Source organism: Daphnia magna, linkage group LG6 (genome assembly GCF_020631705.1).
Source record: "Daphnia magna isolate NIES linkage group LG6, ASM2063170v1.1, whole genome shotgun sequence".
Taxonomy (NCBI): Eukaryota; Metazoa; Arthropoda; class Branchiopoda; order Diplostraca; family Daphniidae; genus Daphnia; species Daphnia magna.
This window is the reverse complement of record NC_059187.1, coordinates 2,642,822-2,667,265: the sequence shown is the minus strand read 5'-3', so window position 1 is coordinate 2,667,265 and position 24,444 is coordinate 2,642,822. Positions and strand designations below refer to the sequence as shown.

General features: G+C 39.4%; 9 protein-coding genes across 12 annotated transcripts; 4 read left to right on the top strand and 5 right to left on the bottom strand.

Moving 5' to 3' along the window:
* Window positions 1-173: 173 nt before the first annotated feature.
* On the bottom strand, window positions 174-2,091 carry LOC116918760 (opsin, ultraviolet-sensitive). Its single transcript, XM_032924511.2, has 7 exons — window positions 1,960-2,091; window positions 1,715-1,894; window positions 1,426-1,641; window positions 1,210-1,340; window positions 977-1,149; window positions 662-915; window positions 174-598 (listed from the first exon to the last, which is right to left on the bottom strand). Exons 1-7 carry the CDS (start codon window positions 2,025-2,027, stop codon window positions 481-483), a joined length of 1,140 nt encoding a protein of 379 aa, XP_032780402.2. The 5' UTR covers window positions 2,028-2,091; the 3' UTR covers window positions 174-480.
* Window positions 2,007-3,426, top strand: LOC116918763. Its single transcript, XM_032924516.2, has 3 exons — window positions 2,007-2,145; window positions 2,237-2,980; window positions 3,052-3,426. Exons 2-3 carry the CDS (start codon window positions 2,613-2,615, stop codon window positions 3,359-3,361), a joined length of 678 nt encoding a protein of 225 aa, XP_032780407.2. The 5' UTR covers window positions 2,007-2,145; window positions 2,237-2,612; the 3' UTR covers window positions 3,362-3,426.
* A 53-nt stretch (window positions 3,427-3,479) lies between these two features.
* LOC116919360 (serine/threonine-protein phosphatase 2A activator) lies at window positions 3,480-4,793 on the top strand. The gene is made up of 5 exons (XM_032925328.2): window positions 3,480-3,679; window positions 3,744-3,947; window positions 4,004-4,221; window positions 4,282-4,406; window positions 4,476-4,793. Exons 1-5 carry the CDS (start codon window positions 3,605-3,607, stop codon window positions 4,766-4,768), a joined length of 915 nt encoding a protein of 304 aa, XP_032781219.2. The 5' UTR covers window positions 3,480-3,604; the 3' UTR covers window positions 4,769-4,793.
* A 48-nt stretch (window positions 4,794-4,841) lies between these two features.
* LOC116918757 lies at window positions 4,842-6,691 on the bottom strand. The gene is made up of 4 exons (XM_032924502.2): window positions 5,903-6,691; window positions 5,740-5,833; window positions 5,541-5,665; window positions 4,842-5,452 (listed from the first exon to the last, which is right to left on the bottom strand). Exons 1-4 carry the CDS (start codon window positions 6,347-6,349, stop codon window positions 5,189-5,191), a joined length of 930 nt encoding a protein of 309 aa, XP_032780393.2. The 5' UTR covers window positions 6,350-6,691; the 3' UTR covers window positions 4,842-5,188.
* A 370-nt stretch (window positions 6,692-7,061) lies between these two features.
* On the bottom strand, window positions 7,062-9,494 carry LOC116918754 (glutamate [NMDA] receptor subunit 1). Its single transcript, XM_032924501.2, has 9 exons — window positions 9,054-9,494; window positions 8,838-8,956; window positions 8,679-8,766; window positions 8,454-8,612; window positions 8,215-8,377; window positions 7,933-8,150; window positions 7,741-7,872; window positions 7,525-7,673; window positions 7,062-7,436 (listed from the first exon to the last, which is right to left on the bottom strand). The coding sequence occupies exons 1-9, from the start codon at window positions 9,186-9,188 to the stop codon at window positions 7,139-7,141; spliced, it is 1,461 nt and encodes a 486-aa protein (XP_032780392.2). The 5' UTR covers window positions 9,189-9,494; the 3' UTR covers window positions 7,062-7,138.
* LOC116918753 (glutamate receptor 1) lies at window positions 8,108-14,071 on the top strand. 4 transcript variants are annotated; one of them, XM_032924499.2, is made up of 11 exons: window positions 8,108-8,245; window positions 10,239-10,309; window positions 10,380-10,486; window positions 10,601-10,688; window positions 10,753-10,911; window positions 10,981-11,173; window positions 11,237-11,335; window positions 11,398-11,522; window positions 11,637-11,759; window positions 11,827-11,978; window positions 12,066-12,549. In XM_032924499.2, the coding sequence occupies exons 1-11, from the start codon at window positions 8,191-8,193 to the stop codon at window positions 12,307-12,309; spliced, it is 1,416 nt and encodes a 471-aa protein (XP_032780390.2). In that variant the 5' UTR covers window positions 8,108-8,190; the 3' UTR covers window positions 12,310-12,549. The 4 variants fall into 4 exon arrangements, with proteins under 4 accessions (XP_032780390.2, XP_045031488.1, XP_032780389.2 ...); XM_045175553.1 differs by lacking the exon at window positions 12,066-12,549 and adding an exon at window positions 13,839-14,071 and having other exon boundaries at window positions 10,981-11,335; XM_032924498.2 differs by having other exon boundaries at window positions 10,981-11,335.
* On the bottom strand, window positions 12,654-13,519 carry LOC116918758 (ninjurin-1). Its single transcript, XM_032924503.2, has 3 exons — window positions 13,279-13,519; window positions 13,099-13,223; window positions 12,654-13,006 (listed from the first exon to the last, which is right to left on the bottom strand). Exons 1-3 carry the CDS (start codon window positions 13,502-13,504, stop codon window positions 12,773-12,775), a joined length of 585 nt encoding a protein of 194 aa, XP_032780394.1. The 5' UTR covers window positions 13,505-13,519; the 3' UTR covers window positions 12,654-12,772.
* A 149-nt stretch (window positions 14,072-14,220) lies between the features above and the next one.
* LOC116925864 (mitotic spindle assembly checkpoint protein MAD1) lies at window positions 14,221-17,269 on the top strand. The gene is made up of 10 exons (XM_032932626.2): window positions 14,221-14,417; window positions 14,484-14,939; window positions 14,997-15,413; window positions 15,482-15,631; window positions 15,698-15,873; window positions 15,968-16,143; window positions 16,211-16,431; window positions 16,494-16,704; window positions 16,763-16,953; window positions 17,019-17,269. Exons 1-10 carry the CDS (start codon window positions 14,358-14,360, stop codon window positions 17,202-17,204), a joined length of 2,244 nt encoding a protein of 747 aa, XP_032788517.2. The 5' UTR covers window positions 14,221-14,357; the 3' UTR covers window positions 17,205-17,269.
* A 2,306-nt stretch (window positions 17,270-19,575) lies between these two features.
* On the bottom strand, window positions 19,576-24,412 carry LOC116925863 (DNA polymerase delta catalytic subunit). Its single transcript, XM_032932625.2, has 20 exons — window positions 24,223-24,412; window positions 24,045-24,147; window positions 23,715-23,975; window positions 23,469-23,627; window positions 23,260-23,384; window positions 23,060-23,158; window positions 22,874-22,995; window positions 22,644-22,810; window positions 22,427-22,572; window positions 22,126-22,362; window positions 21,899-22,064; window positions 21,275-21,832; window positions 21,016-21,188; window positions 20,802-20,939; window positions 20,651-20,741; window positions 20,428-20,586; window positions 20,233-20,368; window positions 20,041-20,167; window positions 19,843-19,980; window positions 19,576-19,776 (listed from the first exon to the last, which is right to left on the bottom strand). The coding sequence occupies exons 1-20, from the start codon at window positions 24,291-24,293 to the stop codon at window positions 19,686-19,688; spliced, it is 3,267 nt and encodes a 1,088-aa protein (XP_032788516.2). The 5' UTR covers window positions 24,294-24,412; the 3' UTR covers window positions 19,576-19,685.
* Between the last annotated feature and the right edge of the window lie 32 nt (window positions 24,413-24,444).

The window sequence follows — 24,444 nt, the reverse complement described above, 5'->3', positions numbered from 1 at the left end:
TGCTGCGGTTGCGTTTCCACGGTGACGAATTTTTCCATCATACATTCGACAGTGATGCGATTGAAGGCGATCTATTCCGTCACATCATTATTATTTAAACCTTGCCGTGGTGCGTTGCCATGACAACCACACGTGCAACCCATCGGTACGTTACAGAAATTTCAACACTGGACTTCCCACATTTTCTCCGTCATTTTTGGAGGAAATTTTGTATTGCTTAAGCAGACAAAGCGAACATGATTTTCATTTTGTTGTACACGAAAATAGTAGGGAGATGGACTAACTTGTTGGGGTTGGATACAAATGAGTGTTGAAATTTCTAAACTAGCTTCAGGAATTTATGGAGAGCGCTGGATGCAAACAGAAATGAAATGTAGCAACTTAGGTTTTTTTTATTTATAGTCGTTTTCTTTTTGGAGTCATCGAGAGGTTAGATCGTTCCTTTTGATGCAGTATGAAGGATATTGCCATAAATTATGTTTATGTCCTGGATTCAGCTTCGCTTATTACCGAAGCGTTAGAGCTTTCTTCCTTTGCACATTCGTCCTTTTCATGGACACAAAGCCATGGCAGTCTTTTCATCAACTCCAATCGGTATCTTTTTCGAAGAATCAATTAGCTTCAAACAACTTGATTTATCTGAGATGAAATGATGACTCACTTTGGATGATTGATGGCGTAGACGAAAGGATCGACACAGGCGGCCAGTTTACAGGTGCACGCTGGGATCATTGATAATCCAGGTGTTAGCAATGCGCGATTTCCATAGCATCCGATAAAAGCGATCATGAAATACGGTGTCCACGATAATAGAAACAGCGTCGTAAGTGAAATTCCAACTTTAGCCACACGAATTTCGTTGCGAACGTCCTTGTTGGCTCCACTTCTCAGAGTTTCAACGTTCATCTTCTTGGCCTGATTGGGTTTTTATTAGCGAAAATCTGTCGATTGAAATCTTATGCGTAGCTGTTTTTACTTGTTCTTTGAGACGAGCTTCGTGAGTCATGACTTGAGTCGTGATCTTTCCGTAGGAAAATATGATGACACCCAACGGCATGATCCAGCACCAGATCCACAACAAGAAAACGAATATTTTTGTTTCTAAATTATCGGCCATGTAGTCAAAAGTGCAGCTAGTCAAATAGCCCTCTGTCATGAAACGTAAAGTTTAACAAGACAAATGGGATGTACAGTGAAACTTTTAATTACCTGGCACGAAACGGTTGACGAGCTCCGTGAACGGGAGCAGAGACACGGGACTGGCATAAACCCAACAGCCGAGAACAATCAACGAAGCTTGACTTTTAGACCATCGTTTACCCATCGGATCAGAAATGCACCTAGAAATCATTCAATGTCTTGTAGTAGATACACTGAACATGATTTACATAGAGGAATGTATGTTATTTATGCAAATGTGTATACCTGTAACGATCGTAAGCGATGGCAGCGTTAGTGACGGCTGAACATGGGCCGACGTAAGCGCCCAACAGACCGTATATGGAGCAGCCCAACCGACCGAAAACAGGGCCTTCGTTGAAGCTATTCACGATGAAGACGGGAGTCTTGATCATCATGATAAAATCGCAGATGGCCAGGTTTAAAATTAAGATGTTGCTAGGTGTTTTGAGCTCTTTCGTCCTTTTTAATGATACCGATACATTTGGTTAATTAGTTTTGTCTAGAAATCGGGTTAAAGAAATTGTTAACGAACGTGCTAAAAATGTAAATGACTATTCCGTTGCCTAGGCAACTTGCGATCATAAAGAAGATGTAGAGCACGCCGAGCAAATGGTGTAGCATTGGATTAGGTTCTTCGTAGCTGAGCCAATGCGGATGAATGTATGACTTGTAGTCAGCTGGAGTGTTCCAGCCATTCATCCTGGATTCGTACCTTTCAAAATAATTGAATGTCAAATGAAACTAACTTCGCAAAATTTTTTTAAAATATAAACTTACTTCCATGATTGCGCTATCGGTCCGGTAGATTCATTGTTGAAGCCCGGCCAAACGTTCGGGAGTAACATAGCGGTCGTGGTACTCGAGATTCTTGATCTACAGCTGACTGAAACGCAAAGCCATCGATGTCTTTTATACAGTCAACATGGGCAGGATGCATTTAGGAACTTCAGTTACAATTGACAGGTAAATTGCATTATAGAACTTAGTGGAGGAAGAACCCATACGTGTAAATCAAAACCATAATCTTTTATGGTCGCCTTAATAACGACACCAGCACTAGGATTATACAGTTGACATCCCAGCTGATCATCAAACAGTCGTCACGTATTTCCATTGGCTTCAGCAATATTTGCTCTACGTGGCGTACTCTATATCGATAATCTCCTCTTATTTTGATTCTGATGTGCCTTTGGTTACCCTGTACTGCTGCAATACTTAAGCCACGATACGTATCCGCTGACGGTGATAAAACAAATCGGTAGTTTCGGAGTCGGAAACGACACCGCAGCCATATCAACAACAATCATTATTATTGCCTGGATCTTGCATAGTGCACTGCATATGTTTGGTATTGACGTCACAGCTAAGATCAGTCACAGTGTACAAACGTAGAGTAGGCATTGTTTTTCTGTGATTCTTCATGACGAATCATGTTGTGTGTAGCCTATTGTTTACTATCGTTTTTGGTTTTTGCGTGTTCGGCTAGCCACACTTTGCTAGATCAGCCTGGGATTACAAATCGGAAGGAATGGGACAATAGTGCCATTTTAATCCCTCCAGTTCTACCATCTTTCAAATTAACATCAACTAAAGTGTTATCTTCAACTTTAGTTCCATCTTGGTTTAGAACGTCAACTGTACTTTCAACTGGTCGACCGTCATCCATTCCAACAACACAGAGTCATCGTCAGCCACGTCTGGAACATTCGGACCAGCCAATGAATCCAATCATTTTTATTACCCTGGGTCTGGCTGCGCTCATTATTATCGTGATCCTGGGACTCTTTCTAAAGAATAAGTAGTTGTGGCTTAAATCATGTTCTTATTACATATTTTTATTGGATTTTATTTTTTCTGATTTCAATTAAGATGCTTAAAGAAGCGAAGAACGAAACGAGCTCCGGCAAAGAATGAGGTTGACCAGGTTGACTGTAACAACTTGGTCCAGTCATCAAGTTCGGTAGCAATTGAATCGGAAGGTGATCACAGTTACCAGAACAATGTGGCGTCATCATCAGCTCCCAATCCTGAGACGATTATCAGTCCCGTGTACGCTACAGTTGAGTTCCTTCCACGGTGTTCCATTGCTGAAGACTATGCCAACACTTTTCGGATAGCTGGGTTCCTGGAAGGAGATCCCATTGTTTATGCCGAGATTGAAACACAAAAGGGCGATTAAACTTGCAATTTCAAAATCAAAATGTGGGAAATATAGTATAATCTAATAAACGCGTAGTCTTGTTACTTGGTAAACCAATTCTTTTAAATTTTTAAACTTGTCCTCTCCCCGCTAGGTGGCAGTTTGTTATAAAAACAGAAGCAACTTTAGGAAAGAATTCGAGCTGTTTTCAAATCATAGGGATATTTTTAAGAAAGTCTTCGTTAACTTAAGAGTTTCCATTCAGATAATTTTAATTTTAAAATGCTGGCACCACCGAAGAAAGAAATTTTCAACCCTGACGACATGTCAAAGTGGTTGAAATCAGAGGCATATCAGGTTTGCCGGTTCGCTAGACACCATGCCAAAAGTTCTCTCTGATTAGTATTGACAATCTATTCAGGAATATCTAGGCTTTGTTCTCTCTATTAACGAAGCTGTGCAAGGGAAAAAATGGTCGAGTATCAAAGTGTTGAATGACAGAGTAGAAAAAATGGTTAAACTGCTAGATTGCTTAGACCGTTGGATAGATGAAATCCCACCAACCGAACAACCCCAGCGCTTTGGCAACAAGTCCTTCCGTGTGTGGTTCCAAAAACTCAAAGATGTAAGTAATACAAACCATAATTAAATGGAATAAACTTCTAATGCTATTTGGGATAGGAGTCCTCAAACATGCTGAAAGATGTATTACCCCAAGAACTGCACCACACCATTCCTGAGATAGAAGTCTATTTAACTGAAAGTGTTGGAAACTCAACTCGAATTGATTATGGATCCGGACATGAAATGTCATTTGTCATCTTCTTGTTTTGCCTATTCAAGATTGGTTTCTTGACCCTGGATGACAGAGCTGCAGCAGGGGTTGTCATATTCGAAAGGTGCTTGAGGGCTTTGATATTTTTTAATAATTTGTGGGTAATGAATTTTTCCTTGTGTAGATATATGTCGTTGATAAGAAAGTTACAGTTAACGTATCGCATGGAACCTGCAGGCTCACACGGAGTCTGGAGCTTAGACGACTATCAATTTGTCCCTTTTATCTGGGGAAGCTCTCAACTAATTGGTACTATGACGTTTTTTTGCTCACATAACTAACTAACTTCCCAAAAAAACAATTTTTGTTTGTCTCCAGAACATCAGCGATTACCTCCTAAATCGTTTCCCGATCCGGATATTGTCGAAAGTTTTGCTAAAGACTACATGTTCCTTGGTTGCATTAAATTCATTTTCAAAGTGAAAAATGGACCGTTTGCCGAACATTCAAACCAACTTTGGAACATTAGTGGCGTGCCCACTTGGTCAAAAGTAAATTCTGGTCTTATCAAAATGTACAAGGCTGAAGTTTTGGCCAAGTATCCAGTCATGCAGCATGTCCTTTTTGGTTCGCTGCTATCGTTTAAGGAAGCAAATTTCCAAGAACAATAAATGAACAAAACACCGTGGTAAACTATTCCCATTGCGTCGTTAACCTCAGCACTTGTCCGTCATGACCAAGTGGTATTTTCACAATTTTATTGGCAAACAACACCTTTCAATTTTATTTGGCAATGAGCCTTTTTCACGGTAATAAAAACTTTACAGTTCAGATCGTGGCGTATTGAACGGAAATCAAACCCGGATCACATGCGTGGGAGACACGCATTCTACAATTAACAAAAATCGATATGCATTGAAAGTGATTGTTTCACTGGCATTTTCGACATGTTAAAAATCTTACGTATTCCTTTGAATACTCAGAATTACTTAAGAAGGTTAACTCGCCCCTATACCAAAAGAAATTTAATTTCTATCACTAACAGAATTTAGTTTTAAAACAAGTTAATACATTTTAATTTTGGTACACAATTAAGGGTGAACGTGAGATGAATTGGCGACATTTGAAATTACGAAAAGTGGTTCGGAAGATGCGTCGCCAGTGGTTGCTTGCTTCCAACGAAGAAATGTCGTTCGCTCGTCATCTACCCCGAATGTAGCGATGAAAATATTGACGACCGTGATGGCGAAAATGAAGATGACTACAACATCGCTCATGATTTGTGTCACGTCTTTACTTTCCTTCTTCTTGTAGTCGTAGCGGCTGATGAAGACAAGCAACACCCCCACAATTATCTGTAATCAGTCAACGCCCAAATCAGAAATGACAGTTCTCTACGGTTAAGCAGCTCGCTGACACGGCCTGGCCCAGGGTCAACTATACCTGGAGAGCTATGCTGATTGAAATGAGTGTGATGTTCACTTGATGGTAGATATCCCAATAAGGGGATCGCATGACGTACCGCAATTGGCTGGCGTTCGCCGTTAACAGAGCGATATCCATCATACCTTGTTGATTTTAGAAAATCAAATATGGTTACGGTATTCGTCGGTTTACTACGAGATTTTATGGCCATTTTTACCTTGAGCAATGTTCTTTTTGGTAGTGTAATTGATGCCATTATTGACGGATGGATCAGGACGGTCATGCGGATACATTGGACCCCCTGGTTTCCACTGAAATGTAGCAATCACAATGAAAATCAATTTCTAATTCCCATTCAAATAATTTTCTTTTTTTCTTACTGGATTATCTGGACGTGATCTAGGTCTGGACCCCGGCCGTGGATGTTCCCCTCTTCCACCGCTTATTTCCGGCTCCTCAACATCAACTTCTCCTGGATCGGTCGCATCCGGACCGGCTGGACGTGGTCTAGGTCTAGGCTCTGGCCTAGGGTGTTCTCCTCTTCCGCCTCCTATCTCCGGTTCCTCTACGTCAAATTCTCCTGGCTCGGTCGCATCCGGACCGGCTGGATATGGTTTAGGACCGGTAGGACCTGCAGCATTGCCATCATCGAGCAAACCATCGTCCACTCCAACGTTGTCGCGAGGATTACTCGGAGCTGCAGCAACAGTTGGTACGTCGATTGCTTCATCAACAGGTTCGGCAGTTTTTTCTATTATCTCTTTCAGCGGAATAATTTCTTCAGGGTCATTAGCTGGATTTCTTTCGTGCCTTTCGTTACTAGCCATGTTTTCTTTAAGGAAAGGTTATTTTTCGTGACAGCAACGAATAATCTTTTTTTTTTTAAATAAATAATTCAACGTTTTGAAACCCGGAAATCACAGTCGTACGAGCCAGTGGATTGCGTCACACGCGTCACGATCAAGCCACACCCGCTTTTATGTGATTTAACGACATTACGATCACACTTTATTGCACTTGAAACTGCAAGACGATTTTGCAGATTTCATACAAATATCACGTGACAATTAAGTTTCCTAAACTAGTGTTCACAAACTTGATTTACCACTGCACCGTTCACGTTCATTAACGTTAAATGACCTCGCCAGCTTTGTAGTCACGGTGCACGCCGAAATCGACACTGAGACGGGACCCGAAGCTTTTCCTCTCTCTATACGTCTGCCACTGTGTGCTCGACCTTGACAATCTGCTTTTCTGGCAGGGCAAATGGACTCTCTTATTATTATTTTTTTTTCTTTTTCAGCTCATCCTGTTTTAAAAAGCCGGCCGCGGGCAACTCGAAAAAAAACTTTTAAAACCTTTTCTTTCTTTTTCTACTTAACATCATTATTTCCTCGTCATCGCTAGGCCATAAATGTTTTATTACTTTAAATATTTTGAAAGTAAAATTTGACTCTTCGGCATAGTTGATTTCTTAAACCATCATTCAAGAATTCAAAGAGCTTTGTTATTTAATGGTTTCATCGTTTAGCTGTTGTGTTCAGTGCATCACGACATCTACGTGTATATTTCCACTACAATTGAAAGTTATTTTGTTTACTAATTCATCGTAAATTTCACCAGAAAACAAATTCATCCGGTCCGTAGCTGGCGGCAGGTGGTTCCTCTTGTTTGGCAGAGGTGATACGATTGTGAAGCCGACGGCGAGTTTCGTGTAAACGCTCTACCGCAAAAACTAGAAAAGAAACAGCGTAACCGACCAGAAGGACAACAAAAGCTCCGGTCAAATTCTTGAGCGATAATCGCGGTTGTTCGCGCCGTTTACGAGCCCCTTTGCTCATACAATGATGAGGCATCACTTGGTAAGTTTGAACCCAGTGATCAATTAGTCCAAATCCGTTCATTTCAATGATCCTGCATGTGATAGTTAAGCGTGGGCAAAAAAAAAAAAAGAAGAACTCGATCTACTTGTAAACAATAGCATTGAATTAAATTAATTTACCCTTTACTAATCGTGTCTGTGTAGGGACTGTGTTTAGCCAGAGCGAAGGATATGATAAAGTTCATGAAACCTTCTTTGGCAATTTGCAAACGACATTGTCCTGTTTTTTGAAAATCGACGAACATGGCGTCCAACAGGTACTCAATTGACTAAAATGTTGAAATAACTTGTGTTTTCAAGGGAGTTAAATTATTTAAAATAAAAAATCGCACTAACTTTAGTAAACACACGCGATCCACCTGACAGAACACTTTCGATGCAATGAACTTGAGAAGTACAACGAGAGGTGGGATTGTGGTTGATTCCGTCTCGTAAACGTCTAAAGATGCCATCCTCGTCCGTCGAGCCCTAGGTAACACAAGAATTTCATTGATCACCAACGATTAGGGTAAATGTGAATGTTATTACAGATATGACGACATCCATTCCCATGTTCTTCTCGACAAGTAAGTGTATGTTGGGGTTATTAACAATATCCAAGACTGAATTGATAAGCGGATTTTCGTTAGGTGCGATGACGTAAGTGATCAGCGTGGAATTATACGCTTGGCTGAGAACGAAAGCTGCTAGACACCAAATGGCTGCCAACACTCGGATGGCTTTTCTCTGTGATATGACTGGGCCTCCTTTTCCCGACAGTTAATCACGTGGTTATGCATATCTGAAATGCGTTCCGGATTCACGTCTTACCTTGGGAGAGAAGCAATCCAAACACGTAAAGGTAAGGAATTGGTTTATGGGACACTCTAGCAACTAGTCCATCAGGAGTGCTGGGCAGAGGTGGTTGATAATGTTTAATGAGTTTAAATGTTGCAATCACGAGCGCAAGTGAAACAACCAACCAGATCCATACCTTTAATTTAACGTGAGATTAGATTTGACCGGAACTTTGGTTTTTACGAAGATGTATTATATCTAGTACGTCTTACCCTAAACTGAAATGGTTTCAGAACTGCTGCAAAGTTTAAACGGACATCCGGAACGGGAATTAGAAATCTGGCAGGTCCCTGATACCAAGGATAAGGCATGTCGACTACTCGGTAGCGTCTACTTGTCATAAACAGGTCACTGACGACCATATCACAAGTCTATTTGAAAAATAGGAACAGAATTTAAGTTAACTATAACAACTCAAATTTAAGATTTCCACACACCCCGTCGAGCAAGTAACTCATAGAACCCTTATTATTTCTGGTGACGGGCAACTCTAGCGTCGTTTCATTTGTTGTCAATATTGCATAACTGCGGATTGTAAAGAATCAAATTTTTAGTTCGTTAAAGTTCGTGACCTTGTCGTGAGTAACAGGTTGTACGTGAAATTATTGCGAAGCGCTAGCCATTCGATGATGTCTATTTGCATCCGCGCCGTCCGCGGCATGTACTTTTTAAGTTTGGCGGAATCGTTGAACCGGTACTGAACTAAAGCCGACATCTGTTCTTAGCAATGAACACGCACATGCCATAACATTAAAGAAAATTGTAATTAAAATGCGGAACTCGAGCACACCAATTAATGGGCGAATACTTACAGGAATGATCATCAGAGTTTTGCCATTGAGCGGATTTACGTTTTTCGATAATACGTGGGAGATGTTTGGAGACAAAGCTAAAAGAACTTTGGCAAAAATGAAGCACAGATGACTCAAGCGGAACCGGAAAGACATGTTACTCTAAACACAATGTCAAAATTTTGAAAACGTAAAAAAGGGAAAAGTAGGTTCATTTTATAGGGTAGTACGAGGCCAATATGTGCATAACATATTTATCTGAGATGCGCAGCCGACGTATTTCAATGTCATATTTGAAACTACATTGTCCTTCGTCCCTCAAATTATCCGACTGACGGTAGTAATAATATAGAGCCGATGCGTAATAAATGAGAACACGATGGTAATTCGATGCTCTTGAAATCTGGTATTCCTTAAACACTTCATTCCACTTGCAGATTGTTTTTATTTTATTTTTTCGTACGTAACTTCAGTTCATTCTACATTATTCACTGCGCATGATTACTTAATGTCATGAAATAATTGCATTCTAATCCTTTTGCTGGAAACTGCGTTGCTTCAAGCGTTGTGACTTCGAGATTATCAGTTTCGATACGATAACTGCGTAATTGCATTTCTGGTTGACATGGGAAACGGTTAGAACAACAAACATACAAAAATTTGTCACCGATCCCGAAAGATGACTGACATTGAACTTGTAATGGATGCCAGGTATTGCGTGATGACGTCTAACGCTCTGGTTACACGAACATGGAAGGGAATTTTCAGCAGCAATTACTTCCAACCTTTAAGGAAGGTAAATTACTGCTGGAACGGGATCCATTTATCAAAATTGTTTTTGACGGATGCCTTGTTTGGTTGCGTGATAGAGCGTACACGTTTGTACAGCTATCGAGCTTGTAGATTTGATCAAAACTTTATAAAAAGACATGGAAGATAGGATGTTCTATCACAAGGCTTTATTCCCTTATCGAGGCATCTGAGAATGAAAACTGGCGTCATTAAAATGACTAGATTTGGAGTACCTTATCGGTTATTTTTCTACTTGTCCATCATTCTTTTTAATCTATCGTTATTACCAGGTTTAATTTTTGAGCTGATTCCAAACTTAACATTAATATTTTTAAGAGAGCAGCATTAACTTGTTTTCTGCTGGTGCCAAACAAAATTCTAAAATCGTTTACACGTTGCTTTTGTGCATTTTAGGAACCGCTGCCGTCATGAGTTTCGAGAAGGATTTGGTTTTGGGCAGACATTTCTTGATTGGGACTGTCGAGGTAATATTTTATAATAGCATCGATAAATCAGTCAATTATTATTCTTTATTTGGGTTGCCCGACGACAAAGATTCCACCCTATATCATCATAAAGCGCGACCATAACGGGACATTGCTCCAAGTCGATGGATTCGTTCATCAAATCGTACAGTTTTTAGCAAAAAAATTCCAATTTACGTAAGTAGATGATTTGGATTCATAGTTTTTACACAAGATACTACACAAGTTGACAAGTTACTAATTTTGAAGTTACGTAATGCTAGTCAGAGTTACATATGTGGACGTATTTAGATATGAATACGTCGAACCCCCTAATGGCATTACTGGTTCCTGTGTCAACAAAACCTGCAACGGCTTGATCGGGATGCTTATTCGAGGCGTAATGACATTTAATTGATGTATTCATTCCCCTGTAATCACAGTATTTTCATCTCTCCCGTTAGGAAATTGATATGATAGCAACAGGTTTAGCAATGACCTTGTCTCGCTTTCATATGATTGACTACACCTTCCCGTTTGAGAGCGACCCTATCACTCTACTTATTCCTTACCCGAAAAAAGACAGCACGTTAAAAAGCATTCTCAAACCATTCAGTACCGAGGTATTCTATATATCTAAACTCACCTCTGATTGGCATCGTTTTATTGTGTCATTATTGTTTACATTACAGGTGTGGATATTGCTTGTACTAAGTATGGTAATTTATGCTTACCTCATGTCCTGGGCCGGATACCTGAGAGCTCGTTGGTTCAATCGTTCCTATCATGGGACAACGGACAACTTGGAAAGCAGTCGTGAAATTGCACGGCAGCCCGGCAAATTTGCAGACGACATCATGTTTCTGCTGAGCGTCTTAGTCAACCGTAAGTTCCTCTCGAAATATCAGAAACACCCGAGACCCTTTTATTCTGGTTTTACCGTCATAGCTGGAAATCATATTCCTCCTGGATTTGGCGAAGCTTTTCGAATTTTGGTTGCTGTCTGGTGTCTCATTGCCGTCGTTATTTCTAACTCGTACAATACCAGTAACGTTTATTCATGAATCACAATCAATAATTCTTAAATGCCCAACATCTCGTCTTTGCAGGTATTAAATCGTTCTTAACATTGCCAAAATACAGACCCGTCATCAAATCGTTGAACGATCTTACGGAGAATTCGAAATACTCTTTCGCGGCCAAAAAGCACAGCAGCGTTTGGTCTAACATGATCGTAAGAATAACGCCCTATTTATAGTAATATTCTTACAACTAGGCTCTGGAGCTGAGAAATGGTGATTGTTACTTAGTTTACAGTTTCTAATTAGAGTGAAATTTAATTGTGCAGGAGGCACAGACCGGACCATTTGCCAAGATTGGTGAATTGTTACGCAAACATCCGGAGAATTCGTTAGACATATTAGACGATGACAAAGATTATGTGATCTATCAGAAGAAGGTTTTAGCCCAGGTTCGTCTAAACAAGGATATTTTTACTACTTTTTTCCCTTCAATATTTTATCGGATACATATTCTAGTTCCAATCGTCAAACCTGTTCGTGATCCAGGAAGATATGAAATCTAGTGGGAAATGCCGGCTGTACACTGCGGAGAAACCTTTTGACGAACTACGCATCAGTTTCGGACTTCCCAAAAATAGTCCCATTGAGAACCACTTCCTCAGTCATGAGTAAGTAAAATGACGCTTTCATATTTTGATTTCGTATACTTGGCATTTGTCGTGAACTTAGCGTTCGTTTCGTGTGTTGAAACGAAGGCTCATGTGGCTGAAGCAATCGGGAATATTGCAATATTGGAAAAATTCTTACTGGCCCCGAGCTAACCGCTGCTCGGCTCCCATTTCGACGAAACCTGTATCAAACACGGAAAGGTTGACGTTGAATTATCTGTCCGGTGCCTTTTTGCTGCTATGTGCCGGCATGCTTGTGTCTTTAGCTAGTTTTGCAGCCGAATTAATTAGGAACTATTGCCGGACTAAGCGTTCTTCAACCAGCAAGTGAATTGTCGTAACCGCAACGCCTGTTATGGTTGAATGATTTAGTCATAAAGTAGCTTACGGTACAGACACGTAAAGAACTATGTTAAGGCAAAAAGTTGTATTAGGTAGTAATGTTTTATCTTAAATAGCAAATGCTTGTAAAGGAGAAGTTAAAGTATTTACGGATATTGCCAAATCGGAAAACGGTAAACGAAATAATTGCATATTTTTCTGAATACACGTAACGTAACTCTGTGGGAAATCATCCTTATGCTGGGCCAGCTCAGAGTCCGAGCGGTGCATAACGAAACGTTCGACCTTAATTTGATTCGGTATTGTGAATGTAAAAAAATTAAACATCAACACTTCTAAAGATCATGCTTTATTTTAAAACTGAAATTCGGTTAAACAATTGAATCTTCTAGTAAAGGCTAGGCAATTGGGGGCTTCACTGTTTTTTTGTTGCCCCGGGTGGAGAAGAAGTTTCAGACTCCAGTAGGTGAATATGGCTCGGAAGGAATATCGGTGGCAGTTTGCTTCCAGCGAAGAAATGTCGTGCGTTCATCGTCGATCCCGAAAGTGGCAATGAAAATGTTGACAAATGTGATGGCGAAGATTAAAATGACAACAACGTCGTTCATTATTCGAGTTCCTTCACGAACATCTTTGCGTTTGTAGTCTTTGCGGCTGACGCAAACTAGTAGTATACCTGCTATAATCTGTAAGTCAGACAAACAAGCCAAATGCGAATGACTTTTCATAGTCAATGCAGCCAAGCGTCAGACGATTGAGCAGGGTAAGTAACAAGTACCTGAAGAGCAATGCTGATGCAAATTAGCGTAATGTTCAACTTGTGGTAAAAATCCCAATAAGGAGACCGCATTACGTAACGCAGTTGACTGGCATTGGCCGTCAATAGGGCAATATCCATCATACCTTGTCATCCGAAAAGTATTAACTCTGATTGGAATTTTGAGATTCAAAGTGTCACCTTGAGAAAAGTTCTTTTTAGCGGTGTAGTTTATATTCCTATTGTTGTTTAAACTATCTTCCACCCCAGTGATGTCATTGGCGTTTCTCGCTGAAGTAGCAACAATCAATTCGTTAATTGGTTCATCTCCGGATGTGAGAGGTTTCAACTCTTCGAGCGGGATAACTATTCCTGTGGGCCGGTGGTTGAAGTCTTGGTCTCCTCTGCGCCTTTCATTGTTAGCCATGTTCCTTACGGCTAATTGCTTGGATTTAAAACAGAAATTTTTTTACAAGAGTAATTTAGCAATGCAATTTTCCCCAAACCCGGAAATTTACGGCGTCCCATCCAATGAAACGTGTCACAAATCACAATCAAACCACACTAGCTGTTGTCGGTTTTCGCAGTCCAGAGATTTCCAATTTTCTCGATTTCTTATTGAAGACCTCACTGACAACTTGATTGGTAAATACACGCCTTGAAATGATTGCAGAAAGAAGACTAGCTTCGTTTTAACTTGCTATGTTTTAGTGCTTGAATTCAGATTAAAAAATTAAAAAACTACATCGACATTTTGTTAGGGTGCACTCCGAAATCAGCACTGACATGGCACACCGAGTTTTTTCTATCTTTCTGCGGCAGCTGGCAGCCAACGTGCCCAACCTTGACTAGCCGGTCACGCTGGATGAAGACATGAAAAGTTTTATTAATGAGAATACAATACATGTTTGCCATTTTTTGGTCCATGTGCGTCTTAATAGTCCTTCTCCTTAAGGAAAGCGCAAAAAAAAAGAGAACGCTTGTTTCCTGAGATAGAACATTCTCCTTTAACTTTTTGTGTCGTCACTTCCAACATTGTTTCCCCTCTAATTACCCTTTTCAAATTTCGGCAAGAGGTCTCCTCAGTTTCCAAGTTCTGCTTCCCACTAAATAGCAATTCCACGTTTCTTTTTGTTTGAGAGGTAGGCGATTCGACGATTCTAAGTTTTGAACTTGAACACAAGTTTAAAGGCTCAACTAGTAGCGTCAACGATTGCCGGTCAAGTTTTATTGATTTGAGACTCGTATTTCAGAAAAAAACATCTTTTAGCTAGTGTAAAATGGCAAGCTCGTCTCGAAGTGTACCCGATGATTTAGATTCAACAGTCCTCAGACATCAGGTCCAGTGTTTATATGCATGCATAATTCTTTGAGTCAAGTCTTTTTCACGAATTTTTCTCGTGCAGGTTCAAAGATATTTTAATGAATTGATCCAAGAAGGACCTCTTAATATGGAATTTTTAAGTATGAAGAGAAAACCAGCCAGTAGTGCTGTCACTACAGCTATGCGGACTTCTACATTTGATTCCCACCTCCCCAAGAAAATGTGCTTTGATTCTAGCGTTGCAGAAGAAATTTCTGTTACAGCAGACTCTTCGTCTTTTGCAAGAAAAGGTGTAGCTGATTCCTACAGTCAATCATATAATAAGCCAACAAAGGTAGACATGACAGCTCAGTATGAACAAAAACTTTCAGAGAAGCAGGCAAAAGTTCTTGAATTGCAACAGAAAATTATTCAGACTGAAATGAAATTTAATACTTTACTGACAACAAAGGATCAACTTGATCATGATCTATCAAACCTTAAAGATACTTGTAGAACAAAAGTCAAGCACTATGAAGATAAAATTGAAAACCTTCAGGTAAGCCCACTGCATTTTGTCAAATTTTAAATACAACTCACAAACTGTTCACTTTAGATTGAAATCAAGCAACTTCATTTGAAAAATGACCGTCTTGCTAAAGAAAACATATTTACAAAAGAAGCAATGGACCAACTTAAGTTAGCATGTGCCGAAGAAAAGATATCTTGTAACAAAGAACTATCCAGAGTAGAACAGAAAATGATTGACATGCAACTAGAATGTGAAGATAAAATCCGTGGATTAGAAAAAAACTTGGAAAAAGCCCTGTGGGAGGCAAATAAACATCAAATGGAGGCTGAGGAGGCAAAAAATCAATTGAAACTGAAAGAAAGGGTGGCCAGCTCGCCATCCGATCACATAACAGTTATTGAACAGCAGAGACAAGTAATACTGGAAATGGAAAATGCGTTGTTTGCCCAAAGAGCAACTTTTTCACAATCACAAGAAGCAAAACTTACAAGAATACCTCAGGTACTTGATTAGATCCATATAGGATGTCCCTTGTTCAAATTGCTAATGTGTTTTCTACCTTATTTAAGTTAGAAAAAGAGCTTGCACATTTGCATGCTACCAATCAACTATATCGGGAAACTGCTGCAAATGAATTGCTGCTAAAGGAGCAAATATCGGCTTTGCAGGAAAGTGTCCAAAGGTACAAAGACCAATGTCAAGCCATTCCTGATCTACAGGTAATTCTTCTATAAATTTTTCTATTATGTTAGACTTTTTTTTAGAACTTTAAGGGCTATGTATAGGGTGAGTTGAAGAAAATGGCCTCTCACCTCCGAGAATGGGAATCCATGGCAGGACGCTTATTTGATGCAAATAGTCTCGCTCAAGTTCAAGCTCAGGTGGAAAATATGCGGAGAAAAGAACTCAAGCTGGTTGATGATATTGGTAATCTACAAATAGAGCTAAACTCGTTGAATAGGTATGTTGTAGCATGATTGGCTCCATGGAACAATATTTTATAGAAACAGTATTTTGAATATATTTTTGCAATGTTTTATTTTATCTTGATTCAGGAAAAATTTAACTTTACGTGACAAAATTGAAGCCCTCAATGATGTATCAAAAACAAAATTAGATCTCGAAGACCGCGTGAGGAAACTCGAGAGGAAATTAATTGTGGTTCAAAAAGATCGCGATCATTACCGAACGATTAATGAAATGTATGAAAATGAGATGACACGAGTTGGAGGTATCTTATTCATTAACTAGCATAAGTTAAATCACCTTCTGCCATATCAAACTCTTTCTGTACGAAGGTCCAGCAACAGTTTCAATGGAGACCAAGCAAATCAACGAGTTAGAACGGCTTTTGGAGGAATATCGAGAATTAGTTTCAATGGCTGATACCTCGCCAAAGGCTAACCAGGAAACTGTCACCAAATTAAACCAGGAAAAAGAACAATTGACGAAGGAAGTTGCTGAATTGAACCTGACCATCAAACATTTAAAGGCTCAATTAGAGTTCGCCGAGTCGAGGGTATCAAATTATATTTGTACTGATTTTCAAAATCTTCCAAGGTTCTGTTCTCAAATGATTAGGGGATAGCTTCTGACACTCGAATTCTCCACTTCACCAACAATCCACTGGATAATGTTCGGCGCAAAACATTAGAACAGCTTTCTCAGCTAGAGAAAGAAAACGAATCACTACGAGAAAGAGTTCGCTTGATGGAAGCAGGTTATTCCCAGAATCTTACTCTGTTAGTTGAAGATCACTTTGAACAAGGATGTACACCCGAACGCTTCAGAGGTAATAATTTTCATAGCTTTCAACTAGAATATGAATATATACAAAAACTTATAAACAGAGCTAGAAGAAAAACTCAAGTCGAGTGAAATGAAGAATCAACGAATGGAGGAAGTTTTCCGTAAATATTGCTCTGACTTCCGGCGTGGCATATTTGAACTGTTTGGTTATCAAGTTGATAACGACGAATGCGGCAATTTTAAACTCACGTCTGTGTTTTCCGAATCAAGCGCAGATTATCTCTCTTTTAAAGTAATTTCGTAACTACTGTTGTTAATTTTTCAAAATTCCAACTCGTTTGCTTTATTCTTTATTAGTACGTTGGCGACGGCCTGATGGTTATGGATAGTCCATACCTTCACACCATTGATGATTTAGTTCAGCTTCACATCAATAACCAAAAGTCTATCCCTGTCTTCTTGTCTGCGCTCACAGTTGAGCTTTACTCTCGTCAGTCTATCAACTCATCCGCCTATCCATCAGTCATGGCTACTCCAAGCTGAACTTATACTTCGTAAGAATATATTTGTTAAAAAGGTTCCAAACGTGAAATAAATAGATTACCTTACGTTGTTTCCCGATCCTCAACTACTTTTTATGTAAAAATTTGTTGACGAATTGTATTACCGCTCTTAACATATTTCTATCCCAATACTTACTCACTTGGTGAGATTTTTATCATGGTTACGACACTTGGATGTGTGAATTATCCACATACCATAGAGTTGACACGCACCCAACATGACGTTCTGGCGTTGCGCTGTAGTAACATCCCATTGTCACTTGAATTACTATGTACACTCGTGAACAGTTAGGTAATTTCTTGCAGAAGTAGAATATATTTATATATCTCATGGCTCAGTTGTAGAGCATCGGCTTGATATGGTGAAAGTCCTGGGTTCGATTCCTGGTGGAGTGGAATTTACGACTTAAAACTGACGTATATTGACGGGAACGTCATTTGTTGTAAATATCTACTAATGTCACTACCTATACTAGATATTTCTACAGTTTTAAAAACAATAATCATTCTAAACATTGGGATAATAAAGTATGCTATTGTGACTCGAATTATCTTGAATCATGCTGCAAAAATTATTCTAAGTCCAAATTTGTTGAACTCAATTAAAACGAAAATATAGACATGTGATTAACATAACTTATGGCTCAGTGGTAGAGCATCGGCACGGTATGCTGAAAGTTTAGGGTTCAAATCCTGAAAGAGTCGAAAAAGTTACTTCATATATTAACAGTTTCAGTTGATTGAATATATATTAAAATCTCATATACAGTTAATATTGATCACACAATATGAATGAGGTTTCTCGACAGGGATGCCAATGGTTAGAGTACGTTGTAATGTGTTCAAGTAACAATATTCGCGATCTCGCCGATAAATCAAAATGGAATAATTTATTTAGGATTGTTATTGGATATCGATATTAAACATTGCCAAAATATCCGTCCCATTACTTCGTAATGGGGAAGTTTCTCGACCCGACTGGCCACGTGGAAGGTAGACACCTGGGAAGCTTGGAAGCCCAGGACACCAGGAACCTACTGGGAATCGAACCACGGACCTTGGAGTTGCTAGTCCGATGCGATACCTTCCTGGCAACCCCCCCTATATTCCCCCCATTGGTATCTGATCCCCTATGTACAACTCTGCACAGTTACCTTAATGTGTTGAAGACTTAAATTTTGATATAGTACATCTCATAGCTCAATGGTAGAGCGCTGGACTAGAATACTGTATACTTTGGGTTCGAATCCCATTCAGTGTCCATGATAGATTTGATGTAGACGCCTATAGTACGCATTCCATTGTGAAGAAAACTGAAATGTATATTATTCTAATTGTTTTTTTATTAACAATAAATTGAGTAGTATCAATCATCATAGTATGTGTTCAACTATACGTTCTTCCTCTGACTTGTAATGTTCCAGTATATGCGACCAATGGCGCCGTTGTAGAATAAGACTTTGCATATCTTTGGTTAAGGCACTCTAACTTTCATGTTAGAGTATTTGTAATTGGTAAATCAGAATTATTTCCGAAGACATTGAAATTCTGCGAACAGTTTAATTTTTCGATGTAATGTAATTTGACTCTTCAGGGAATCGAACCCTACACCTTCGGCATACCGCTCCGATGCTCTACCATTGAGCCATGAGCCATACATTTTTATTTTCAACTTTTACCATTAACTTAAAGGTAACTTGTTCACACTTGTAATAATAATTTTAGGTAGCCCAAGGTAAATTACTTAAACGCTTGTAAACTGTCAGTGATAACGTCAATAAAGTAAATCAGCAAACATATTGTGTACTTTTTATCTCTGATGGGGTTTGTTCCACAACCACCCAGCGCCACAATCCTATGCTCAGTGAGCATAGGGTGAGCATTGCTCACCCATTAAGCCATGATTCTTACATAGACACGCACAATACCTTCTTCTTGCTTAAAGGCAACCTATTCCCACTTGTAAATTAATGAAGTATAGTCGATGTAAATGAAATAAAGCATTCGACAAAGGGAGCCATTCAATTCTTTAAGGATTTAAACCCAAACGCTATACCCAAACAGATTCCAAACGCTAATTGGATAAAGAATCTGCATTTTGCAAATTGTCACGAAAATTACCCGGAAGTAGCCAATATCTCCGGAAATAGTGATCCCATAACGAAACGAGTAGGATTTTCACGATCCTTATCAAATTTGGGGTTGGAATGACGTGTTTTTAGCCAAAAGTGGGATTTGAGTATTAATATCCTGGAGTTATACGCATCACGCGCATTTTACCGCATATCTCCTCAGAGACTCTTATGCCGCTCACGGCACAAGATACAATTTTTATTTTAAAATCTCTTGGCTATAGGGAACTTCGTGAACAATGAGTTGTTCAATTTATTGTTTTCAATTTATTTTACAGAAGCCAAGACGTTACCTGTATGCACCATTATTGACAAAAGCTGTAGGTTTGTCAGGGTAGGCCAAACCTTTTCAAAAGTTTATCCTGTTCCGTAAGATCTTTTATAACTTTTGTGCGCATATAAAAGATGGGACAATCTCGGCTAAATGTGAAAAACGATTAATATTAAATAAGTAACCTGATTATGATACCATTCAAAACTACTTACTTGGAACAAAGAACCTCTTCGTTGAGACTTCCCTGGCATCGTTGACATTCAGTCCATAAACGATTAAACTTCTCTTCGAGAGCATAAAGTTGACCAATCTCCCTCTGATAAAACTCCGATTCTTTCGGCTTACAAAATCTGTTTCAATTGAAACAGTAACATTAATGTGTCTCCGAGTTAAGCAGAAATTAGACTTACTTGCATACGGCACTATCATCTGGAAGGACGGTTTTGCAACCAACGCAGGTGGATTTACGTGTGGTAAAGTTAGCCAGTTTACCAATTTTTGAAGTAACAACTGAACGCGTCCGGGTATGGTCACCATCTAGAACAAAGTATACAAATGGTGCAATTATGTCTAGAAAATAAAGGCAAAGAATCTGCGTTTACGTAGTAACGACGATTCCGCCTTAGATCCAAGAATGGGTTCAAAAATCCGAACAAGAGGTTTCGAAAGCTGATTTTCCAAATAGTATTGGGCGTCAATAGGTATGCTGTGCTCCAGAACATAAATCGGGTCTTCCGCCTAAAGAACACATTTGAAAACTTAACGGTTCCCGAGAAATTTGAGATTTAAATGCGAACCTTGAGGTAGGCTGGTGTGTTTTTAGCAGCAGCAATAATGACATAAGGAACTCGATCCCCTAACTTAGGGGCAGTACCAGCATCTCGCTTACGCATCTTGTGAGCTAGTTCCACGTGTGCCTGTTTGTTGGCGTAGTCTTTATCTGTTTTAGTCAGTTCCTTTAATAAAAGGAGGCAAACGGATAAAATCACAATATCATTCCAAAACATAGGTACGCCCTACCTTGGTAATCACCAGAAGTGAAATATCGACCTTGTTGCACAGCAAGTCGGAAATAGTTTGTTTAGCGTATTCTAGAGCTCCAGCCGGATCTCTAATAGAAAATAGAAAATCATTAAATCAAGAATACTAAAACTGATATCTTTTCATTTACCTCTCCATCAAAATTTTCTGTAGACAGCTATTGATGAGATTGGCAACAAGTTGACAGTTATCACGACGAACCGTTTCGATACCCTTACAATCCATTTTGTCAAATTTTTCCGGTTTGGTCCAATACAATCCTGCGTACCTATAAAATATATAAAAGATCAGTATCAGTACAGTCGGTTCTTCATCTTCCAAGTCTATATAAAAGCAGCAATTACCTCTTCTTGTTGATCAACAAATAGGGGTAATAGACTTTTTCGAATTCCAAATTAATGGGTTTGACAAATTTTGCCGACACAAATGCGGCAGCTTCCCTGCCTAATTCCATGGCTTCTGCCACCGTGGGTACACCAAATTTCACCATCACTGAGTCTGTGTCGCCATAGATTACCTGACGGTAACATCAAATTAAATATTTAAAAAATCTCCATTAGTTGAGTAATTCAGCAAATAATAATTCACAATCCAGGATATTACTTTGGCGTCATGGGCATAGCCATTCTCGACGCGAAATTTAGCCTCCACTTCCGCACTAGTTTTCTCAATCATCATTCTGCCAAAAGCCGTCACACTTTGCGAAATTTCCAGACAAGGCAATTTTCCCACTTGGGCGCCAGTGAAACCGTAAACACTGTTGGCTGAAATCTTTAATGCAAGCTGGCGACCATCAAGGACTTTTTGTCTCAAAGGATCTGTCTCCACCGCCAAATCTTTCTTGGCTTTCTTTCTGGCAGCCAATAATGCTTCCAAAATTTCGGGCAGGAGTCCTTTTCGTACCGACGCCTTTACAAAATAGTTTCCTGCTGGTGTTTTGATGTACTCATCCTCGTTAAGCTTATCTTTGTCACGCGGGTTCAGCAGTGAGGTATAGCATAAATTATGAGCCATCATAATTGAAGGATACAGAGACGAGAAATCCAAAGTAGCGATAGGCTGGCTGTAGTAGCCTCGAATGGGTTCGATAACCGTCGCACCTTCGAATTCCTCACCCGCCTCTGCTTTATGAACAGGCATTAGCAAACCCTGCTCCTTGGTCTGGGCAAAATCAGAATTGTAAGATACTAACAATTTCAAACATTTTTTTCCTTTTCAACTTCATACTTTTCTTAGCAGTTGCGAGACTACTTTAATCTGTTGCCCACGGGTCAACAAGTAGGAAAGCGGTACACCAGTAACACGAGCCATTTCCATGTAGTTGGTCAAGCACATGAGCTTGTCCAATAGACGCAATGGTAGATACGCATCCTTGAGACAGTATACAGCAAGCCTGCCAAGATAGAAGTAAGTTAGCAAATTTGAAATGAACATTCAAATGATAGGTCAACTACCGTCTACGGGTTTGCGGGTTGCCCTCTTGTAATTCGGTGATGATTGAATGGTGAACATCTTCTTTTTGCTCGCATAGAAAGTGATAGCTGACCGAATTGAGCGTATAGGAACGAAGTTTATAGTCACGGAGCAAAACTAAAAGAAGGTCAAACTGTACACGGCCATCAATATTGATGCTCTTGTTTTCTCTGCGACCCATTTGTTTACTTTGAATCATTGTTTCTTTGATTGCTGATCTACCAATAAGAATCACGTTGTTAGAAAGTTGATCTAAAGATAGTTATAGCAAGTTCCACTCACTTTTTATCTTTGACGCGTCCAAGGAAATCGAACTGGCGGAGTTTCAAATGTTTCGCACGGTTGAGTAAATACGGAAGATCGAAGTTGCAAATATTATATCCAGTTATAATATCCGGATCAACTTCTCTAACGAAATCAGCCCATTTCTAGGTTTGAGGAAAACTTGAGGTTTAAGATTTTTAGTTCGAAAAAACAAAATTAAAGGCTATTTACTTACGTCAAGCAATTCAGTTTCAAGTTTATAAGAAAGTACTTGACTGCCTATAATCGGGGCACAAGTGTCTAATGTCATGACATTGCTAACAGACGCTTCAGTAGTGCCGTATAGTGACACCATATTAGCAATCTGGATCACCCTGTCCTTGTCCGCCTCGGGAAAAATGCCTATTAAATTGTACGATAGCTATATGAAACGTCGCATAGATATCAGAATGTTAACCGAATTACCTTTACGACCCGCGCATTCAATGTCAAAGCTCAAAATGCGGAACGGTGCAACATCTGCCCATTCACCTTCAGGAGCATGAGAGATCACTTTGTCCCATGCGACATCGACTTCGATTTGACACCTGGTCACCAATACAAAGTCCGTGATTAACGAAGTATTTAAATTATTCAAGTAAATGTTATTACCTTGTAACTGGTTTTACATTAGAGTGAGGTCTTAATCGCCAACTTCCTGCTGGTAGCTCGATCCAATTACAGCCTACGATATCTGCATCAACCATATACCTTTTCGTAGATAGATACACACACGTGAAAAAAAAAATTTAAATAAAGAAAGTTGCCATGGAAAGCAGGATTCAGAATCAACCACTCTGTTTATGGCTCACCTGATCTCAAAGTCAATATTAGACTCGTACGCTACATAGCTCATGCTGTTAAAAGGGGGAGCGATTTCCCCACGCTCTAAGAGTCGTTTTGTTGCGGCAATAAATGGAGGAAGAGCAAGTGTAATCTGTAATAGAGTACGGCCAAAAAGTGGGAAAAATACACAACAAATCAGCATGAAACCTACTGTTAATCAACAAGAGGACGTTACCTTCAGGAAGGGAGATTTTTTTTTCTCATGATATCCATACATACTTTCCTTCTCTACAAACTCCACCTCCAGTACAAACTCATGAATTTCTTGTTTGGATCTACTGTCAGCTATTAAAGCCTTATTCAGAGCTTCATGAAACTGCTTGCAATGTTCAGGCTGTAGAGTAAAATAAAACACAATATTTCAGTACATGGCAACCTTAGTATAGTATTGTTTAGCTTTCCAAACTATGGAGAATAATACCTTGAAAGTTGAAGGTACAGTAACATAGAGATATGGAGCAAAACCATGAACATGACAGCAAATAGAGTTTTGCTGGCGAGACACTCCAAAAATCCTCATGGTAGCAACTGTCCCTGATTGTGCTCCGGGCATTCCTTTCATTGCCTTATCAGTGTAATAGTCTATATCTAGCTGTTGGAAAATCAAACAATCTTTTTCTTCAGACAGCATAGGGACTGAAGGTCTTGCCCATTTTGTGGTTGTTTGCTTTACTTCGGGACCCTAAGCAGTGAACCATGCCAGATTCTACTGATTAATATGTTTCTAGGATAGGGCACTTAAAATTCAAACCTGTCCAATTAAATCATCATTGTCCATGCTAGCAAACATGAATGCCTCATCAGGCTCCTCTCCAAAATCATCGTCATGATTTGGCTTTTTTTCTTCGATTCCTCTAAAATAAGGTATTTTAGTTACATTTTTCACATGTCCTTGTGGCAGTTTGAGATTCTAAGATAGCTATACTTACTTGATTTTTTTTGCTGGAGGAGGACCATTTTTGTTTCCTGGCCTTTTATTGAGGAAGCTCTTATTATTCATGTTAAGCTTTTAACCCCGATAAAAAAATACAGACTTTCGGATAACTCGTTAACAACAAATATCAAAGCAAATCGTATTCGATACGATATGCCACTGCGCGCGAAAATTCATGAGCAGATGATAAAAACAATGAACTGGTGTTGCCATATGC

Excerpts from the sequence above, each read along its gene's own strand:
- LOC116918760 (XM_032924511.2), bottom strand. The coding sequence starts at position 2,027 with ATGTTACTCCCGAACGTTTGGCCGGGCTTCAACAATGAATCTACCGGA. Across the intron at positions 1,150-1,209 it reads CGTCAACCGTTTCGTGCCAG|AGGGCTATTTGACTAGCTGC; the intron begins GTAATTAAAAGT and ends GTTTCATGACAG. Across the intron at positions 599-661 it reads TACGCCATCAATCATCCAAA|ATACCGATTGGAGTTGATGA; the intron begins GTGAGTCATCAT and ends TCTTCGAAAAAG.
- LOC116918763 (XM_032924516.2), top strand. The coding sequence starts at position 2,613 with ATGTTGTGTGTAGCCTATTGTTTACTATCGTTTTTGGTTTTTGCGTGT. Across the intron at positions 2,981-3,051 it reads GGACTCTTTCTAAAGAATAA|ATGCTTAAAGAAGCGAAGAA; the intron begins GTAGTTGTGGCT and ends ATTTCAATTAAG.
- LOC116919360 (XM_032925328.2), top strand. The coding sequence starts at position 3,605 with ATGCTGGCACCACCGAAGAAAGAAATTTTCAACCCTGACGACATGTCA. Across the intron at positions 3,948-4,003 it reads GGTTCCAAAAACTCAAAGAT|GAGTCCTCAAACATGCTGAA; the intron begins GTAAGTAATACA and ends TATTTGGGATAG. Across the intron at positions 4,407-4,475 it reads GGGAAGCTCTCAACTAATTG|AACATCAGCGATTACCTCCT; the intron begins GTACTATGACGT and ends GTTTGTCTCCAG.
- LOC116918757 (XM_032924502.2), bottom strand. The coding sequence starts at position 6,349 with ATGGCTAGTAACGAAAGGCACGAAAGAAATCCAGCTAATGACCCTGAA. Across the intron at positions 5,834-5,902 it reads GATCACGTCCAGATAATCCA|TGGAAACCAGGGGGTCCAAT; the intron begins GTAAGAAAAAAA and ends GCTACATTTCAG. Across the intron at positions 5,453-5,540 it reads CAATCAGCATAGCTCTCCAG|ATAATTGTGGGGGTGTTGCT; the intron begins GTATAGTTGACC and ends GACTGATTACAG.
- LOC116918753 (XM_032924498.2), top strand. The coding sequence starts at position 8,191 with ATGCGTTCCGGATTCACGTCTTACCTTGGGAGAGAAGCAATCCAAACA. Across the intron at positions 10,689-10,752 it reads TCGGGATGCTTATTCGAGGC|GAAATTGATATGATAGCAAC; the intron begins GTAATGACATTT and ends CTCTCCCGTTAG. Across the intron at positions 11,760-11,826 it reads AGAAGAAGGTTTTAGCCCAG|TTCCAATCGTCAAACCTGTT; the intron begins GTTCGTCTAAAC and ends TACATATTCTAG.
- LOC116918754 (XM_032924501.2), bottom strand. The coding sequence starts at position 9,188 with ATGTCTTTCCGGTTCCGCTTGAGTCATCTGTGCTTCATTTTTGCCAAA. Across the intron at positions 8,767-8,837 it reads GCGCTTCGCAATAATTTCAC|TTATGCAATATTGACAACAA; the intron begins GTACAACCTGTT and ends TACAATCCGCAG. Across the intron at positions 7,437-7,524 it reads ACAGACACGATTAGTAAAGG|GATCATTGAAATGAACGGAT; the intron begins GTAAATTAATTT and ends TATCACATGCAG.
- LOC116918758 (XM_032924503.2), bottom strand. The coding sequence starts at position 13,504 with ATGGCTAACAATGAAAGGCGCAGAGGAGACCAAGACTTCAACCACCGG. Across the intron at positions 13,224-13,278 it reads TAAAAAGAACTTTTCTCAAG|GTATGATGGATATTGCCCTA; the intron begins GTGACACTTTGA and ends TCGGATGACAAG. Across the intron at positions 13,007-13,098 it reads GCATCAGCATTGCTCTTCAG|ATTATAGCAGGTATACTACT; the intron begins GTACTTGTTACT and ends TCTGACTTACAG.
- LOC116925864 (XM_032932626.2), top strand. The coding sequence starts at position 14,358 with ATGGCAAGCTCGTCTCGAAGTGTACCCGATGATTTAGATTCAACAGTC. Across the intron at positions 15,632-15,697 it reads AAGCCATTCCTGATCTACAG|GGTGAGTTGAAGAAAATGGC; the intron begins GTAATTCTTCTA and ends GGCTATGTATAG. Across the intron at positions 15,874-15,967 it reads GAGCTAAACTCGTTGAATAG|GAAAAATTTAACTTTACGTG; the intron begins GTATGTTGTAGC and ends ATCTTGATTCAG.
- LOC116925863 (XM_032932625.2), bottom strand. The coding sequence starts at position 24,293 with ATGAATAATAAGAGCTTCCTCAATAAAAGGCCAGGAAACAAAAATGGT. Across the intron at positions 22,811-22,873 it reads TGAATGCGCGGGTCGTAAAG|GCATTTTTCCCGAGGCGGAC; the intron begins GTAATTCGGTTA and ends ACAATTTAATAG. Across the intron at positions 20,168-20,232 it reads GGCGGAATCGTCGTTACTAC|ATGGTGACCATACCCGGACG; the intron begins GTAAACGCAGAT and ends ACTTTGTTCTAG.